This window comes from Grammomys surdaster, unplaced genomic scaffold (assembly GCF_004785775.1).
Source record: "Grammomys surdaster isolate TR1022 unplaced genomic scaffold, NIH_TR_1.0 136, whole genome shotgun sequence".
Classification (NCBI taxonomy): Eukaryota; Metazoa; Chordata; class Mammalia; order Rodentia; family Muridae; genus Grammomys; species Grammomys surdaster.
Window position 1 is genome coordinate 8,626,944 of NW_021604594.1, and position 20,908 is coordinate 8,647,851.

At 36.9% G+C, this 20,908-nt stretch overlaps 1 protein-coding gene across 1 annotated transcript in view; it reads right to left on the reverse strand.

Moving 5' to 3' along the window:
* Positions 1–20,908, reverse strand: part of Agps (alkylglycerone phosphate synthase) — a 98,841-nt gene that overhangs the window by 41,870 nt on the left and 36,063 nt on the right. Inside the window, exons 9-11 of the mRNA XM_028762899.1 lie at positions 18,099–18,224; positions 16,608–16,716; positions 8,686–8,813 (exon numbers count right to left, since the gene is read on the reverse strand). Coding sequence (XP_028618732.1) covers positions 8,686–8,813; positions 16,608–16,716; positions 18,099–18,224 — 363 coding nt within the window. The remainder of the gene's footprint in view (positions 1–8,685; positions 8,814–16,607; positions 16,717–18,098; positions 18,225–20,908) is intronic.

The window sequence follows — 20,908 nt, forward strand, 5'->3', positions numbered from 1 at the left end:
AACATACACACACTCAGAGTTCTACATTCTTTCAAGGTTACTTGGAATATAAGCAGGAGTAAAACTTCGATGGTTAACAAAATATATGTAACGAATGAATAGAAGGCTATTCCAGTGTCATACACATCTAAGAACTAAGAGTTGCAAGAAAGAACAAAACAACACACAAAGTGAAGACAGCGGATGCAAGTTGAGTAATCTTCACCTGCAGATCTGAAATCTAAAATGTTCTGAATTCCAACTATTCTCACCAACAACTTACCAACATATTTCTGATTTGAGAGCATTTGGATTTTCAGACTGCAGATGTCCAAGCAGGAATGTATGGAAACATGAGAAGAGAATGCAGACACGACATTCATCTTGCACTCTATTAACTTTGTGATAACCAAGCTATAAAAGGGTCTGAGGCACAAACTAGATTATTGTTTCCTACACAAGATTTTTAAGACTGCTAAAATTCTACCAAGCGCTGTTTTTAGAGCAGATATTTTGAAAAATGCTGTAAACATTTTTTGAGACAACATCTGCTATGTAGCCCAGATGTCTCCAAACTCCTCTCGACACTCGTACTGGCTCAGCCTTCAAAAACTGCCATAAACTTTCCAAACATCTGTCATCCAAGTATCATTTATCAATAAAATCTATAAAGTTCCAAAACTCTCTAAAGCTTAAAATATTCATTAAAACATTTTGCTATTACTTGGTTTTAGTTGAACAAGTATTTAATTATTATAAAAGCATAAAACACAATTTTACCCAGCAAAAGGATTGATAAGATTCTTATTTTAAAGCCTAAACAGTTTATTTACTCATCTAAATACTAAAGATAAAATAGTTCAAGTGACTGAAAAGTCACTGGCAGGTCTGAAGGGACAGTACCAAGTGATCTGATACACATGGTGGCAACCCACCACCTCCCACTATCCAAGGTGCTGTGTCTCCAAACTGCTGCCCTGTTTATCAACAGCCCTGTCACAGAGGCATAACTTGTGCTAACTACTTTTCAGATAGACACAAGAATGGATGAGGTTAAAATACTTGTCCAAGGTCAAATAACTATGAAACAGCAAAGAGACCAAGATCTTGACTACTGATGAGCAGTTTCATGTAACACACACACACACACAATTACACACAAACAATCACTAACTACACAGTGCTTTGCTTCATATTTGAATCAAAGATTACATAAAAACTTTCACATTGGCCATTTTGTAGTCCTGCCTCAAGGGTGGGTGCTGTTCATGACAACAAGCCACACATGCTGAGGAAGTGGGAGAAAGACACCACTCTCAGTAAATGCTCGTAGTCAGGAGGAGAGCTGAGCTACTGGGTCTCTTCTGAGGTCAAAACACATCCAGAAACTACAGATTAATTTTGGCTCCCTAGTTAGAATCTGCATTTGATTTTATCTCCTTAAGCTGGAAGTAGTTCCGTTGTTCTCTACTTATTTTATCCAGGTTTTATTTTTGAAACAAGGTCTCACACTGTAGTCAGCCTGGCCTGGAGCTCACTATGTAAACCAGGCTGACCTTGAACTTAAGAGATCTACATCCCTCTGCCTACCAGGTGCTAGGATTAAAAGTGTGTTTAAAGGCTGCAACAAAGCATGGTATGGCAAACTTTTAAGATGCAGAGGTTGGACTATGGCACCCATCAAGGACTACTGACAACAAAGTCCAGGCCTGCCTCTCGTAGCTACCAACCTGGTGAGCAGGGAAGGAAATTTGTCTGATGTTAAAGGGAAATGCTGGGTAGGAGGTGAGCTCTACAGTAAAACACCAAAGGGTCCAAGGTGTCCTGGAGCCAACAGAATGGAGTACCAGTCTGCCTCTCAGATTATTAGAATACAACTTTCTTAAATATGCAAGTAAAAATGTTTTTTAAAATAAACTGCTAAAATTCCTTAGAAATATTCACATAAACTAAGTGTGATTTTAACTTGGTGGCTGAATTACATGAGCAAATACTACCCAAAACAAAGTTTTTAACATTGAATTTTAGAAATCATCAAATTCAAATCAAGGTCTTATTTTTTTTTTCCAAAGTCAAGAAATATATTTTCAGTTGTCATATGAGCAAAGAATTTAAATTTTAAAAAAAAGTGTGTAGGTTAGTCTGCTGGCCTTTGGCAACTGATAATTTGTAAATTATTACACATCATTCTAAATATACTTATAAACAGAATTTGAAATAATTGATAGTTACCACAGGCTGGTGGTGGCGGCACATGCCTCCAGCACTCAGGAGGCAGAGGAATGCAGAACTCCATGAGCTTGAGGCCAGTTTGGTCTACATAGTGAGTTCCAGGACAGACAGCCAGGGTTACACAGAGAAACCCTGTCTCAGGAAAAAAAAAGGTTACCACAGCAACTGATCAAAGAGAAGCTCTTACTACTCAAACATCAAACACAGCTCCAATTAGGTTATTTACACTGCTTCCAAAACTAACTGAAGAGTTTGAGGTCTATCTTTCAAAGATAGAGACTATAAACTCTAAGAAGAGTTAAGAGTTCAAAATCACACCAAACCATCTGGTAAGCAACACTGACACCGCTGCACACACATAGGGCGGGCAGGCAAGCAAGGAGCCCTGGCACTACAGTGACCCCTGCTGGTAGGTGTCAGAAGTAACCTAGGAGGGGATGTTTCAACAAACTAATGATGCATTATTAAGAAATCCAAGAAATTTTAACAATATACAAACAAAAGTTGCTTACTCTAACTAAAGTTAAGAAAATAATGAAGTGCACTTACTAGGATTTCTCGTGCATTTGACTTACACCACCAATCTATGCCAGACAGTCAGTAAATAGCACCAAAAGGTATAAAAAAAAAAAACTACTGGGCACTAACCATCAATCATTTTGTCTTGATGAATAATTATGTACAGATTTAACTAAGCCAAATTTCTAGTAATTTCCTTCCTTTAAGAGTATAGCAACCAGGAATTTACTTGAGCCTTAACCTGAAAAGTAAAATCTAGTATTACTCTCTATGCTAACTTAACAGATATCTTAATCCAACTACTTTATAAATTTAAAAGGTAACTATTTAAGAAATACCTCAAAAGATTCCTGGGAAATGTTTTGCTTACACTAAACCTTGCCCCTTGCCGGAGAAAATCATACATTTGAGATCGGACACATGAGTGGAGATGTCTCTGACTTGACTAGCTTCTACCAAAGTTCAGAGTTAATACACCTTTTAATTCCCTCTAAGACTGCTACTATTTTAAGATCTTAAAGATAAATTAAAAGGGTATCTCACTGAATGTCCCTCTATCTGAGCTGCCACACCAGTGAGTTATCTTTGAACTGAAATGGTTTCTTCAAAGCCAAACATCCTGCCCAAATTCCTGAGCCTATCAGATATCCAGAGGGTGGCCCACCCTCTCAGATGAGAAAAGAAAAGGGAAACGAGAGAAGGGACTCTGTGAGGGTGGGACTGGTTGCCAGGCGACAGCATTTGGGATATTAATTAATTAATTAATTAATTTAAAAAACAAAGAAACAAAACAAAAGCAAATAATCTACATGTTTATCAAAAACAAATGCCCCAATATTCAACCCATGGGCAATGCTATGCAAAATTAAACTCAGTGAAATTAAAATATGTTGTGTCCTTAGTAATTACCAAAAAAAAAAAAGAGAGAGAGAGAGAGTGCTCTCTATTTAATCTGCACACTACCTATTTCATTATGTGGTATAACATTAAGAGCACAGTGTTCCTACACAAAGCCAATGAAAAATTAATGAAAAGTTCAATGCTGGGTGAAAGATATGTGTTGAGTGTAAGTTCCCAGAAATGCAAAATTTAAATATAAACAGGCTCCTCCTCTATGTCAGAGTTGATATAGGTGAAATCATATTTTTAAGGCTACTGGAAATACTCACTGGTCATCCTGGAAACGACATGCATATAACTAGGGATCTATCTATATTATAAACAAGACATTTCTTCTTAAAGACAAATATTTCTGTTTTTTTTTTAAGCATGAAATATATATTATTTGGCAGATATGTTCCTCAGCTTGTAAGAGCCACCAAAACAGACAAGTATCCTAATCATAACTTGACTTTTATTTTCAGTTTAATAAAGGGACAATACCTACTTCTAAGTAACTTCTGGCAAAGAGCGTGCCATACAATGAATGACCTTCATCTCAGTGGATCACAACTGTAAAAAACCCAAGTAACCAAATCACTGACCAAAGTTATCCTCTTTAGAGAAGAAAAAAATATGACACATATAAAAATATTAACTTATAATGGCAATTGCATTTTATAAGTAGCAAGTACACCCAAAAATTACTGCTAAATATACAAAATTTTTTATATAAAATTTTTATAAAGTACATGTCAAAACTACTTTTTTCAAGTTATTTGAACTCCTGCAAAATTTACAGAACTCACAAACTATTTCTTCCCTGCTGTGATCTAAATTAACATAAGGAAGTACCTATTAATTTTAAATTACTAAAAATGTTGAAAATAAAGGTGAGAGAAGCAGAAAAGCCTCTCCTGGTGAAGGAGAGGCTGTCATCTAAATATCTACTTCTGACACCCAAATGGGCAATTTTCAAAGAACTGACTAATTCATACTAGTCACTTTTCTTCTAATGGCAAGAGATGCCCCTCTCTCAACATGGAAGACAGAATTGTAAATTTTTTTAATAAGATTTATTTATTTTGTGTATGAGTACACTGTCGCTCTCTTCAGATATACCAGAAGAGGTCATCAGATCCCCTTACTGATGATTGTGAGCTACCATGTGGCTGCTGGGAATTGAACCTCTGGAAAAGCAGTCAGCGCTCGTGACCACTAAGCCATCTCTCCAGCCCCAGCATACTAAATTCTTATTGAAAACAACCAAAAGAACCAGAGTATATGCTACTGAGCTTGTTTCAAACCCTATAAAAACATCACTGTTGGTTCTAGACTAGCAAGAGAATAGTAAAATGTTGTATCTGACACTGATAGTACATCCTCACATCTTAAGCCACCATGAGAAATCTTTTCTAAGGAAGTCTAAAGAATCACTTACCTATCCATCTACGAAGCCAAGGTAAAGACTGCACTGCCCTGCCACTTAGGAAACAGAGTTACATTAACCACCCACTAACTCTTCCTCTCTCAGAAGGCAGTAAAAGAGGACAGTTCCTCACATGGACAAGATCACCTGAGACCTGAGGAGCAACCCTCTACCAGCTGAGGCTGTTTCTCTTGTCTTTCTCAGGAAGAACAGTAACAAAACCTGACAGCACCCACGTTGCTGCTGTGAACAAACACACATGCTCCTTTCCAAAATGCACTCATCTACCACACAGCTGGCAATTTTGAAAGGAGCTTGAGTGAAAACATTGTAAAAATCAAAGTGTGAAATTATAAGCGGCCAATACATTATTCAATCAAGAACTGGGCACGACCATAAAACATACACTATCTATTTCAGTCGATCTTAAGTTCCCCTGCTATCAACTGAAATTCCAAATCTCAAACTAAGCAGCAGTGCCAAACTATGATAATTTAAGCCTTTCTATGTGAAAAAGGAGAACAAAATATAGCACCTACTATTGGCATGAGGTTTCTATTTAGTAAGGTAAATAAATCATCTCTTAAACCATTAAACAATTGTTTAAATCCATGTCCAAACGATGACTGTACATTTGCATTATAAGGCATGAAATGCGGGTCCCAAAGAACGAGATTCCACTAAAGTGCATTCTTACCCATTCAGGAACAATGCTTGAGAATAAACTGCTATCTATCCAAATTTTTATGTCGGTTTCCAGTAAGACAAGCCTCCTAGTTTATACAATTTGTCTGCAAAAGCTATTTATTACTAAGTACACAAACTACTCCAAACTCCAGTCTAGCCAGGTACTTTCTGGCTGGTCTGCTCTACAACCACATGGTGGCACTATTGATTATTAGTCCCTCTATACCAAATGCCACGGTAAATTGCACTACAGTCATCAGTTGAGTATCTAAGATTCTTAAAACTGAGTAAAGGGGCAAGTTGTGTTGCTTTATGCAAGGAGGAGGAGGCTCTTCAACAGTACAAGTGGCTCTTCTCTGTCACCTTCTAATATGAGCACATCAAACTATAATAAAAAATTGCAACAGACTATCAAACTGAATGGCTCTATAATATTATAAACAGGATTTTTATAGATTTATGTATCACTTCTCAATGATGAAAGAAAAGGCGTTTTCAAGTGAGTATGTGCAATGTGGGAAAATGGATGGCCATTCAGGAAAGCATAAAATATTTATACCTGAATTCTAAAGACCAATTAACAATGATGAATCCACTAACTTGAAGAGAGACTAGAAAATATAGCTTTAGCTAGCACTGGTGAACATGACCCTCCTGAGATCTTTTGTCAAAAATATATAAATCTAATATGCTTTTTCAACATTTATGATTATTTTCTAATCTGATTTGAGCTGACAGAAGAGGCAATGAAGAAGTGTACCCTGTTTTGAGGTGCTAAATCTTGGGGAAGGGGGGAGAGTAAGCATGTCCAGAGGAATTCTTGTCTGACATCTTTATAACATAAGCTTTATGAACATGCCCAAATGTTCTCATCCACCATTTTAACCTTTCCAACAAGTGCTTCATCCTTTAAGACGAGTATGTCCCTAAATCTATCCATCTTCCCTTCTTGAACTATGACCTTAAACTACACATGCTAAATGTACCCACCTCTAAAGTGTGTCCCTGCATACATAGGTATAGGTGCTAACATAACATCTGAAATTCTTCCTTTGTTGAAGGAACCACAGATTTGGAAAGAGCCTCTTCGTTCTCTCTGCCTGATGCAGGTAAGAATGCTTTCTACTCTTTTAATTATGAATGAATGAATTAATTAATTAATGAATGAAATGAATGACCAACTTAAAACAAGTAAAAAACTACTTTGGCACTCATGTTTCTTTTGCTAAAAAAAAAAACAAAAAAAACAAAAAAAACCACAGGTAATACTGATTAAGTAGAAATACCATGCTCAAAACATGACCTAGAGACAACAGGAACTACGTCTTTAATACAGCCTGTGCTATATTCTGAGAGTTGTTTTTTTTTTTTATAAAAAAAAAAAAATCAAATTAACATATATTTAAAATTTGTGTTTTATTTTTTATTAGTGAACTTCCAATTACTTTCTTTAAATTAAAAACACAGAAATTTCAAATACCTGTGCATTTCACTATCTTATAGTCCAACATGAATATGGATAACTGGACAGATATTTTTCCTTGTCTTTATTAGAGTCACCTTCCACCCTACTTTGAGTGTTAACTAGGAAGCTGACCTACACAGGTGATATCAAAAAATTTCCCTCCAGTGTAGTGGGTGTCCCAGTTTTTAATCCTAGCACTCAGGTGGATCTCTTCTGAGTCTGAGGCCAGACTGATATACATTAGCAAGTTCCAGGCTTTCCAAAGCTACTCAGTGAGACTCTAACAAAAAGAAAAGAAGGAAGAGAAAAAAAAAGGAGAAAGATTGTACTTCATGTACCTGATGGAGAGTATTAGGGAACTCAGTTTAGAGAAAGCAAGAAAGGGTGAAGTGCACTGCTTTATCCTCCCTCTAAGAAAGGCTGGGACTATTGTAAACTACTGCAGTTCAAATAATGCATAAAGTAAGAGATTTCCACACTAAGACATAGAATAAAATAAAAAGGTTATCTGGCATGATTTAGTTCTTTAAAAAAAGGAAAAAGGAAAAATGATAATATATCTCTTATAGGAAGCCAGAAGGCAGGAGGTTTTTTGTTTTTGTTTTTCCTTTTTCTTTTAAGATTACAAACAGGGGGCTGGAGAATGTCTTGGTAGTTAAGAGCACTGGCTGCTCTTCCAGAGAACTCAGGTTCAATCCCCAGGACCCACATGGCAGCTCACAACTGTCTGTAACTCCAGTTCCAGTGGATCTGACACCAATGCACATGAAATAAAATTATTAAAAGAAAGAGAGTCTTGAAAAAATTAAGTAAAAAAAATATTACTTAAACAATAGATAAAATAACTATAAAACCAAGTAGCACTTACCAGCGTATTCTATGCATTAAAAACATTTATCTACATTTTAAATTTCTAAATTTGGGGGTTAGTGATGCTCAGTCATTACCTCTAGTTTCTCCTTTTTCTTGGGGGGAGGAGGTCTTTGTTTGTTGAGACAGGGTCTATCTACACAGCTCTGGCTGCCCTGGGACTCACTGTGTAGACCAGGCTATGAGCTCAACAGAGATCTGCTTACTTCTGCCTTTCAAGCCCTGGAATGAAAGGTGTGCACCACCACACATGGCTACTTCTAATTTCAATAAATGTTTTATTTAACATAAGCTAAATATCATTTCAATTCACCACAAAATCTGTTATTCCAAAATAATTTAAAATATAGCATTCAACACAAAGCAAATCATTTAAAGCCAGGAATCAAAGCACATGTCTTACCTTGGTCCCAAATCACACTGGCCTCTTCAAACAAGAGACAGGTATGAGAGTAGTGTTAACTACTGAATGAAATAAGTGTACGTAGGGGTCATTTCTATGTAAAATGTGATTAAAAAGAATTACAAATATAACACAACTAAATATAAAGAGTACTTGAAGCATCACAGTTACAGCAGAATTTTAAAAATATAATTGCATATATATCTTCTACTTTGTTTTTACCTGCTTTGCAATTTCTCTTAAACAGGCTACACCTTGTTCAAAATTAGGGAAAGCCACCGAGCCATACTTTTGGTATTCAGGGGTTGGTCTGATTTTTATTGTAGCTTCTGTTATTACACCAAGAGTTCCTAAAAAAGAAGGGAAATAATCCATTTATCACATGACAATTTTCTAAAACCATATTTAAATCTATTTAATCAACTGATTCTACTGGTTAATTCTATTATCCATGTTAAATCTATTTGACCTCTTCTATATGGGGAATAATGGCTAATGAAGTCTTCTAAAATGAATAATTAAGCAAATTTTATAGTTTCAAATATGATTTTAGACTAAATTTTTCTTTTTTATGTGTAAGTATTTTAAAACATTCTAAGCTTTCTCCAAGAAAGTTGCTCAAGTGGTTTTTAAACATTATAATATATTAAAAGAAAAATATAGAGAAGCAGGTTGTTACATCTCACACATATTGACAAAGGTATATTCTGATGTGTCAATATTTACTACGAAAAGATTTACTGGGCCAAAAGGAAGCTAACTTTGTAACTTTAAAATGATTGAAGGGCTCTGAGAATGATGACCTTGCCTTGTCTCCTCAGACTTAGCACACAGAAAGACAAAAGCATTACTGAGAAGTCTTAATGAAAAGTACTCAGAGACAAAATAATTATTCTAAGTATGAAGCATGAAAAAACCACATATGACACATTCTTTACTGCTTGGGCCATAGAGAGATTAAACTGAAAGAAAAATAATAAATATAACCATCTGTATCAAATAGTTAAAGAAATATGACTAAAAAGGAATATATTCATAAAATCAAATGCTTTCAAACCTCTGGTTTCAGATGTACAAATAGTGTACCACTAGCAAATATTTCAATGACCATTTTTAATAAGTATAAAGAAAGATGTGAATGAAACTGAAGAACTTAGTTACAACACTGGAAATCAAAGTCGAGATCACGTTTGGAATCCCTAGAGTGACTTACCAAGATGTAAACACAGTGCTAAAGACTAGTCTGAGTCAGTGGAGTATAAATCAGATTGATTAGTTGTTGATATATTGATACATTCATTACATATATATATTGTTTCTGGCTTATTTAAAATATGAGCCTCTTATAACTTGCATAGTCACAAAATCTCTATAAGTTTGCCCAACTAACATTTTAATATATAAAAACAAATGTAAAATTGAAAACATAACTAGAATGACTAAATTTTTTTTTTGTTTCCATATCTTTGGGATATAATTTCAATGATTCCAACTCATTTAAAATTCTAGAAGCCCTCAAAACAACATAATGGCTAACGTCATCCTCTTGGTTACCCACCATAACTAGATGGTAAAACCCTACTGGTGAAGACACAATACACTTTGATTCCAGCAGACAGAGAAATCATGCTGAACTGATTTGGACGTTTTCTCCCTGTTGGCAACCTTTTATAGTACTTGATCCTGAACACTAATATATCAAAACAAAATGAATGCATGGGTACAATCCTGGCATGACCATTAGGGAGGCAAACAACTGTTTTCTGATTGGATCTGGGGCCTGGTCCACAGGAATATACTGTAATACTGGCCAAAAGCCAGTGGCTAGGAAGGTCATGGGCCCTGTGTATATGTAGAAGGGTGGACAGGAACTACTATTGTTTTGCCAAAGCGACACTGTCAAACTACCTTGTAAATAGTTATGTCTATACCCACAGAGTAGTTGGCCATCAAGATCAGAGAAGCTTCTTTTTGCAATGGGCTTCAGTATGTACAATACTAGTTAAAGTGGTAAGAATAAGTAACTGTTGAGTGCTCAGCTCTAAATGGAACATCACCAAGACCACAAAGTTCAGGGAACATTGTGTAAGAGAAACAGGGAGAACGTAAGGCTGGAGTGAGTACTGTAAAATACTGTCATCTGGGCGTGGTGGGGCTGTTGCACTCGTGAACTCAGAGCAGCTATAAGCCACATGATCAAGCCAGTCAGTAATTCCAGCATAGATTGTACAGGTGCTCTTTAAGGTTCTACCACTGAGGAGCTATTGGCAGATGATGGCTGCTACAGGAGGCAGAGATATTTTTCTTCAGGGATGTGGCCACTGATAGGTTACCCATGCTTGTGTAGGCAGTACTCACTTAACTCAGTGAGTTACTAAAACAAAGAGGAGGAGGAAGAAAAGGAAGAGGAGGAAGAAGAAGAGGAGGAGGAGGAAGAAAAGGAAGAGGAGGAAGAAGAAGAGGAGGAGGAGGAGGAAGAGGAAGAAGAGGAGAAGGAAGAGGAGAAGAAAAGGAAGAGGAAATAAAGATCTGAGGGACACATGTTTGGGAGGCACAGGAAAATGTGAGGCTGAGGGTGGATATGCTTGATATATATATATATATATATATATATATATATATATATGTTTGAAATCATCAAAGTAGAAACAAAAGGTATTTTTAAAAGAAAGAAAATGCTAAAGTTGGTAGCTTTTAATATATATTCACATGTATGCATAATCAATACTATAAACTAAATTTAGAATTTTTAATTCTAATCTCCCCACAACTGTACCAATTAAACAGCCATGCTCCATTTCCGGATCCACACCCTAGCCAACTATTCATAAATATATTCTGTCTCTATTCATATGCATATTCTGGCTATTGTATATAAAAGGGAATCTCGTAGTATGTGGTCATTTGGACTTTTTTTTATTTGTAATGATTTCAAGGTTCACTTGAAACAGCATTTATTAATATCAAAGAACTACTGACTATCAATAAACTACTAAAACCTCTGGAGCTGGGATGTGTAATAACTACAACGAAAATCTCATTTAAAGAATCTGCACAACAGCACAGTAGAGCTGACCTTGGTGGCAGAAGTGTGGGTGAAGTGGCCCCACAAGGAAGTGAGGTGGCATGGGCAAGGGAGAGACGCCCTTCCCTTCTCCCTCTCCTTCCTCTCCCCTCTTGCAGCAGGCAGGTAAGCTGGCCCAGAGGTCATGAGAGCAGGAGAGCTGGCCCTGGCCCTCCCTGGTTGCAGCTCTGGAAGAGTGGGCCCTGCAACTTACCTTGGGCATCACAGTAGAGCTAGCCCTGGTGGCAAAGGCATGGGTAAGCCAGCCCCAAAGGCTTGAGAGCATGACGTTGTCTGTCCCTCACTGGCTATAGCATTGGGTGAGCTAGCCAGGGGCAGTGCTGGAGAGCTTACTCTGGTGGTGCAAGTGCAGAAGAGCTGGTGGGCTGGCCAACTACTCAGGCTCAGCTACTACCCAGGCCCAGATCCAGGACTTCCAGTTGTCCTACCCAAACATCTACCCCATCTATGAACTGCTAGAGCAGGTAAGGGGCCAGTCCTGAAGATCCAAAGCTCTGGGATCTCTATGACAATGGAAAAACAACAGAGTATCCAAGAGGAGCCCTGGTGAGGATCCAGTATTGATAGAATAGCAGAAGCTATTTCAAAGGGAAATAATTATGTTCTAGTAGCCTTATTTAAGATATACTCCCCATCAATGTCTCCTTCCTGGACTCTGGCTTTCACAGAGACTCCAAGTTAAACAAATAAAATAAATAAGACATGAGCTTGGGTCTAACTTCTTTCTTTTTTATATGGAATTGCAAGGGATAGTCAAAAGAAAAAAAAAGCAGAAAAGAGGACTCATACATCTTAATTTTAAAATATATACCTGCGATATATATTGAGGAGGATTCCCTCTCTCCCAGAATCAATCAGTATCCATGATTTCATCAGCAAGGGCTAAGGTCTCATGAGTGCTCCTACTCCTACCAATCAATACTGGATTGTTGATAGGCAATCTTTACAAAACTAGTGCTGCTGTGAGTTCATGACAGCAATGACTGTGTCACGGCTAGAAGGTGGCATTGCAGTCCTTCTTCCTATAGAACTCTTACATTTTCTTTTATTAAATTTGTTCTTTGACAATTCCACAAATGTATATAATGTAAACTGACTACTCTCTTGACTCTCTTATCTCATTTTTAAAAAGGGGTACTTAGAAAAATGGAGATTCAAAAGGTAAATCTAAGAGACAGGTGCTTTCAATCTTGAAAACTATCAAACGTTTAAGGGACAAATACCAATTCTTCACAAATTCTCAAAAATAACTTATTTGGGGAAGTGACTATTACATTGCTGTAATATCATTAGTCAAAACATACTAAGTATGATGTAACTCAGGGTCTAACTTCATCACAAAAAATATGATAGGTATGAAAAGTATCTTATGAAAGTAATCAGTATCATAATCTCAGCTGACTTCACTATAGAAAGTAACATTATATAATTTATTTGGGATTGTTGGTCACAGAGGTCTCAAAGGCCTCCAAAATAATACAAGTTCTTTACAGTTCTTTTGGTTGTCCACTAGATCTAGAAGATAAAACTCTATTACTAAAGATACCACACACCTCAGCTGCAAGATATAGAGCAAGCAAGCTGGGTGCTGTAAGAAAAAGTATCAACAGTCTAATCTAGCTGTGAGCCCTATGAATTACAAAAACAACCTATCAGGAAAAATATGCTCACCTGTGCAATCACTCCATAAGAGGAAACCAACCATGCTATTTAATACTAAAAAGCAAGTATTTTCCTGAACAAATAAAGCCTCACGTAAATTGAAAACATACTTCATTATTAAGAGAAACAGTGTCAGAAAGAGTTAGTGGGGATCGAGGGATGAGTCATTGGTTAAGAGCACTCACTGACTGATGGTCCAAAGGACCCAGGTTTGATTCCTAACAGTCACAATCCCAGGGCACCCAATACCTGCATCTGGCCTCCACAGGCATTGCATATGCATGGTACACAGAAATATATGCAAAGACACATACATATAAAATTAAAAATAAAAAGGAGCAAAAACATGGTATCACCTGATTATGAATCTGTCCTCTCCCTTTCCTCCCTGAACAAGGCCTATGAATTCAATATTAGAAGAAAAAAAAGATTAAGTGAGAAAAACAAAATGCCCTATAAGCTTCAAATTACCTCTAAGCAAAGATAAAAAGAAAAGCTTCCCTTTGACCTAATAAGTTCTCAACACTAAAGGATTGTAAGTGTGAGAAGGGGCGAAGGGATGCTTAAGCAGTCTATCACACAACAAAGTTGAGGGCAGTGGCTAACACCTGTAATCCCAGCGTCTGGGAAACTGAGTGAAGAGGATTATAAATGGGGGTCGGGGGTAGCCTGGAACCAGTCAGAGCCACACAGTAATGCCAAGCCAGCCTAGGCTGAAGAGTAAGACCCTCCAAAAACAAACAAACAAACAAAATCGAAAAAAAGCAGGAGCAGAGGAAAATAAGAAAAAAAAAGTAGAGCAATTAAGGACTAAGAAAATACATACAAAATGATTCCTAGAAGACCTTCATATAACAATAATGCCAAAATATTATATAAAACCATAATCCTATACAGGTCATATAGAGGACCATATACCTCCTATAAGGAAATTTGAAAGAGGCTAAGAAGCAAGTCAGGCACAGTATAGTACATGCCTTTAATCCTAGCACTTAGGAGACAGAGGCAGGTAGATAGATCTCTGAGTTTGAGGCCAGACTGGTCTTCATATAAGTTCTAGGACAATCACTACATTAATAGAGACCCTGTCTCAAAAAAAACAAAAACAAAAAGAAAAGAAAAAGAAAAACTACAAAGAAGAAAATGGTAAGAATCAAGAAGAGCAGTACTGATGATGAAGCAAGGGGAGTATGTGCAGGCATGTGTTCACACAAAGTAAAGGTACTCACACACCCACCTACCCACAACCTATCACCTACACAACCAGACACGCCTACCTACACACATAAACCAAACCCCCACAGCTACCACCACCACCATCACAAATAACCAATCTATCATCAAATACTTGATATGATCTCTACCATGTCATTAACAGACACTGTCGTTTGTTCTTTCTTTGTTGTTACTGTCAAAGATCAGAACTTATTGATAGGTTACTTCTCCACCAATGAAATGAGCCAACTCAAACTGGGTTAGAACATATTAAAGGCACTGGCCCCTAGGAAGGAGGCCAGGGATGTTGCCATGGAAAGAAGGGAAAAGGGGAGAAAGAGAAAGGGTGCATGTGCAAAGGAGAGAGAGTGGAGAGAGTAAGAAAGAGACCAAAATGTCTGAATTATACAGAGAAGAGCCTCTGAGCTGAAAAGTTCAAGGTTGGGAGCAGGGTATACCAGGTAAGGACTAAGGGATACTGGGAGAACCAGGAGACCAGGTCTGCTTTGATATGCAAATATGCATCTCAGTCCCTTGTTTCAGGTCCTAAACCAAACCCCACTGCATGAATCCCTTAGCTATTTGTGGGGCTGAAGAGTCCTGCAACAGGGGGTGGGGTGGAGGTCGGGGTAGCCTGGAACAAGAGTGAGATCAAGGCATGTCTAAAATCTCCTTGAAACTGGTAGAAGTAGGACCATTTCCTCCCTGTTCTGAGCCTGCATGTCCCTGCTCTCACAGCCTTACAACCCCTACACCTGCCAACCTTGAGGTAATCATGTAGCCTGGTGGCCAGGTTACAGGTTAAACTTCCTTTCTCCTTATAACGTCATATCCAGTGTGATGGCTTGTACATGCTTGGCCCAGGGAGGGACACTGTTGGGAAGTGTGGCCTCATGGGTGTGGCCTTTAATACCCTAGTCTTAGATGCCTGAGAGCCAGTAGCCTGTTAGCAGCCTTTAGATGAAGAAGTAGAACTCTCAGCTCCTCCTGCACCATGCCTGCCTGGATGCTGCCATGTTTCTGCCTTGATGATAATGGACTGAACCTCTGAACCTGTAACCCAGCCCCAATTAAATGTCCTTATAAGAGCTGGCTTGGCCACATCGTCTGCTCACATCAGTAAACCCTTAAGTAAGACATCCAGCAGCTGGAACTTTTCTTCAAATAAGCCACTCCCAGGCGTTCCCAGCACTTGGCCCCACTCAAAGATTCACCACAAAGCCTCTACCCACTGCCCAAAGGATTTAAATAGCCTTTGTTCCCTCCACCCCCACTTAAATGAGCAGCTCAATGGAAAGTCAGTTGGGTTTCACCTTGCTCACTGCAGAAGTCTACTCACCCTCTATCTCCCTACCCCCCCCCCAAACAGAGTAGGAACAACAGTTATTACAATTGTTCTTTCATTTTTGAAATAGCTAAATGTTTCCAAACTCTATCTGTTCAACTCAGACCATCTTTTGAACTAAGCAATGAGGGTTTATTTTAGCTAATTTAGAAAACACTTTGTTTTAATTTATCAAACTTCTCTGAATTTAAGGGATGCCCCTTTCCTATTCCACAATCTAAAAAACAGGCCCAAGTTTACTCATACCATTTCCCACTGTTTACTCAACAGCTTGCAAAACAGAAAGAATTACACATTTGGAGGAGCTGAAGAATGGCATTCTAGTCTATACAACATTAGCAGGCAAGCGATGGATATTACTTACAAAATAAAAGTTTAAATGACAAACAGAAGTTTAAAAGATACATGAATAAATGGAATTTAAAGCAGTTTCTAAAATCATCCAACACTAAGTAACAAAATACACAATTACAAGAAAACAAGAAAGAAAATGTTTTGTCAGTCTTTCTCATAATTACTGGGACAGGATTAAACGTAAGCCCTCACCACTGTTTCTTAAGATTCACTAAAAATTTTGAAAACAATAAAAAACAAAAAAAATCACAGTCTTTAGAAATATAAAAGACTAAAGTGTAGAAGGAAATTGAGTAAGTCACTCTCATAAAACCTTTATGAAGTATGAATTAAAAAATAGTAAGTCATAAAAACTCATTACTCTTTAAATATACAAAGGATACCATTCTTTCAAAGATATCACATACTGTGCGATATCACAGACTTTCACAAAATGAAATCATTAACTACATATTTTCCTAACAACTTTACAAGTACACCAACCTTCCGATCCCATGATGAAGTGATGGATATCAGGGCCCGTGGACATACGAGGTCCTTGGGAGCTTTTCTCTATTACACCTCTAGGTGTTACCATTTTCATATGAACCACCTGTTTAATACAATGCACAAAATAAATCCCACACATCTTAGATCTATGATTGTACTTACACACACACTCACTTATAATAAATTATACCTTTATAATAAAACACTACTTATTAAATAGTGAGCTAAGCCATAAGTAGTGATGACCTTCAGAATTCTCAAATCTTTTAGTGATTTGTACACTGAGGATAAATATAATAATTTTCAACATTTTTCCACCAGTTAGATATTAGTATCATGACTTAATTGTATTTTTAAGTCTATACTTTTATTAAAAAATTGTTAACACTTAGAAACTTTTTGTGAGTTCTACTGTAGCCACAAAGACTGTAGTTTTTCATTTCTTAAACAGAATAGCAAGCATTTTGAAAGAGTTCATGTAAAATACTGGATACTGGTAAGAGCTACTATCTCTCATGAAATGTATTTGATATTGGTAGGAATATCAGATAAATTTCAGAAGTATTAATAAAAAAACCCTGAGGCTTGAAAAGCAAAACAAGAACAATGTTAGGAATATTATTTCAATTAAACAGCCTCTTAGGTTCTAAAGTACTATCAACCATCAGCATGGTACTGCCTGCCTTTAACCTCAGCAAATGAAATGGAAATAGGAAATAGGAAAATTCAAGGCCAGCCTGGGCTAAGTAGCAAGACCATGTAGGAAAATGTCAAGTTAAATAAATATTATCAAAATACTGAAGATTAAAAAAAAAGAATTCATGAAGAACCTACTATACACCAGATTGGTGAAATTTTCTTTTAATGTCCTTTAATCATATAATAGTTCTAACATAATTATTGTATTTTACAGCAAAGGAAACTGAAGCTGGGAAAGGTAAACAAATTTGCCGAGGTCATGTAACTAATCCCCAGAAAAGCTACAAATGCAATAAATGTCACCCAATATCTAATAAGGGGCCCAGAGTTTTAACACTTTCATGTTCCTGGAAGACTGGCACATGTTAAACCTGACAGCTTATATAACTACTCAACAGAACCATTTCAGTGAGGTTCTTCAACTGTACAGCAGAGAAAAAAGAATTCCTTCAGAAAAAGCAAATGTAAAATCTCATACAGCAAGAATAACAATATCACCAAAAAGAACCTAAACTCTTGATAAATTTGTAAATCATTATTTGCATATTTTTAAGTTAGATACTATGTCTACAAACCTTAAATAAGAGTCACTTTTAAAAGGGTGTCCTTCAATATGACCACTGCTATATTTTAATTGTTTCTACTATACACAATCAGTATTACTATAATCAAAAGGAGTATATTTTGAAGACATTTACCATCCAATCCTTAATTTTTAAAGGCTTTAAGTACTTTATCTTACTTTCTAAATACTAATCATTAGACAGTAACTAGAAATACATTTACCAGGTCTTCAATATTGCCATAGATATTTTTCTTCATTCCTGACGCTCGAGTAGATATCCACCCTCCCACAGTGCTGAATTCCAGGGAGTCTGGTTCATGACCTGTACAATAACCACTTTCTTTAAGCTGCAAAGCAAACATTTTAAATTTTACTGGCAAAAATGGTCCCATTTCACACAGCATTCAACATATTCAATTCAATTCCTTATATGTGTTTCTAGTATTTTTGACAAATTAAAACCTGTAAAGAAAACCTTTTTTTTTTGCCTAGTAGAAAACTTTCATAAAACTTAAAAGGTGTGGGCCAAAAAACCACTACTCTTCACATTGTTTTGTTTTTAAAGCCCAGCTGACTCTTCCTTGTGCCCTAACCCCTTGAAGAGACATGTTAAATACTGATGGAGATCAGATTATGCTTAAATAACTGCCAAATTCACCTAACACTTTCAATAAATAAAGCACTTCATCTCTTATTCTCCCCTACCCTAATATAATATGCAGCAGGCCTCCAGAAAATCTGAGCAAATTGCCTGTACTTAATTCTCTCAAGGAGTCATGTGTTTTAATGTACAGCCATCTGGCTAGGCTTCCCAAATGCAATACCATCATTTACTTGTGATGTGGACCAAGCATTCTTGTGCATTAAATAGTCACTTGTTTCTCATTTTTCTATATTAGCTTGGCTTCACCATCTGTACAGCACCTGAGGTTGAATGCATGCCCTTTACTGCAACAACACCAAAGCCATTCCACTGGAATCATTTCAGAGTCTCGGTCATCTCCTGTCAAATGGTACAGACACCACCATCTGCACGCTCACTGTTGCCTGCACTCAAGCCCATCAATCTGTGTTGACCATCTGAGAGTCATCCAGGGTAGCAACTGCTTTTATTTCTCAAGTAAGTCATGCAGAGATGTAGAATATGTCAGCAATGTTTGTACCCATGTATCAAAGTATAAGTACGGCGTGAAAGTTGTAATTCACAACCTTAAATATAAATTGTTAGATTCACATGCCATCAATGCAAATTATATTTTCTAATTTTGCTTCTAGGAAGACAGAATTGAAAGAACATCAATTGTTACTTTTTTCACTAAATACTCAATATATTTAAGAGGTTAATAACCAATGACAAATAAGCAAGATTAAAATGAAAATTACCAATGTATTACATGTCTTCCTTAGTTCCATTGTCAATCTATATTGACATTACTTTCTCAATTTTATTAAATTAGAAGAAAAAATTCATGAATCCCTAAGATATATTAGCAACTAAGCAGGGGTTTGTCTTGTCACCTTGATGGTGTTGGTGCTTCAGGAACATTCAGTGTCAAATTGTACACTTTAAATGACAGCAACTTATTCTATGATACCTACATCTTACTGAAACCATTAGAAAAATAAAACAAAAAATATATGACTCACAATTCAAAAAGCTTATTGGCTTGCTCATATAGACCCCCGGACCACCAGGCCAGAGGTAGCACCATCTACAATGGGCTGGGCTCTCAACCATCAACCACTAATTAAGAAATTGCCCTGCAGGCTTGCCTACAACCTGAGTTTATGGAGACATTTTCTCAAATAAGGTTCTCATCTCTCAAACAACTCTTGTCTATGTCAACTGGACATAAAACTAGCCAGCACAGGCGGCCAGACTGCTATGACACTATTCCTAAAACTTTAATAAACATTCAAGTTTATGAAACTTCAGACTTAAACTTCTCTAATTTGAAAGATGGCAGTCTAGCCCTATATAGTATAATATAATATCAGTTAGAAAATAAGCCATATACAAAATGATCCATACTATGATTGAACATGTGACACGTATTTGTTGTTTATAATTATGATTTATCAATGTTCTGTGATAATTAAAGAGTCTTGTAATGCTGATTCTCCAAGTTTAGCAGCCATGTTGGAAAGGGAGTTTATTGGAAGAACAGTTTCTGTGCATTGGGCCTTGGATATGGGAAGTATGAAGTCAGAAAGATGTAACACAGATGGGGTAGGGGGCTACAAAATAATCGATATTTGAGAGACCACTGCAAATTTCATCCCAACTTCAGCTTTTATACTGCTGAGTTTGCAACTTCTGTTAGACAAGCAAGGAAAGAGAACAGCCAGGAACTGGATATGATTAACTACCCTTCAGGAAAAAAATCCACACTGAGGATAAGTTTGGAAATCTTCAGCTATGAAAGGAATAAAGTTTAGTGTACCTGAATGAAGTAAATAATGTTTGATAGAAATTAATGGGACAAAGTTCTAAATGTGTTAGTTACATTATTAATGTCCTCTGTTGTAGCAGAAACCTTGAGAGGCACTATCATCACCATTTCTCTCACTGACACAGAAGCACCCGTGCCTGCAGTGGCTGCTGCAACAGATGCATTTGATGCAAAAACGTTAGTAACCTGCCAGAGGTCACACAGCTAAGATCTAAATTTGAAATTTACAGGAAGGACTAGTGGCTACTTGAAACAAGAACAAAACAAGAAACTGAAATTATTAATGATGCTATCTCTGAAAAAAAAAATAAGCTCACATATCCTCAGATTATTAAATTAAAAAGTCACCAAAGATGTAATAAACCCCTAAAGAAATTCTGAAATCTGTAACTGGCATGTAAGTGACACGCCTTAACATTTAAGCATACTAAACTCCAGTGTGATTTAGAAGCTAGAGATTAATATCTGCTACTCAGCCTGTGTTTGTGTCATTTTAAACCTTCTCTGAGGAATGAACAGACAGTTTAAGCTGGCTGTCGCATCTGCAGTATAAATAAGGACACGGAGTCTGAGGAGGA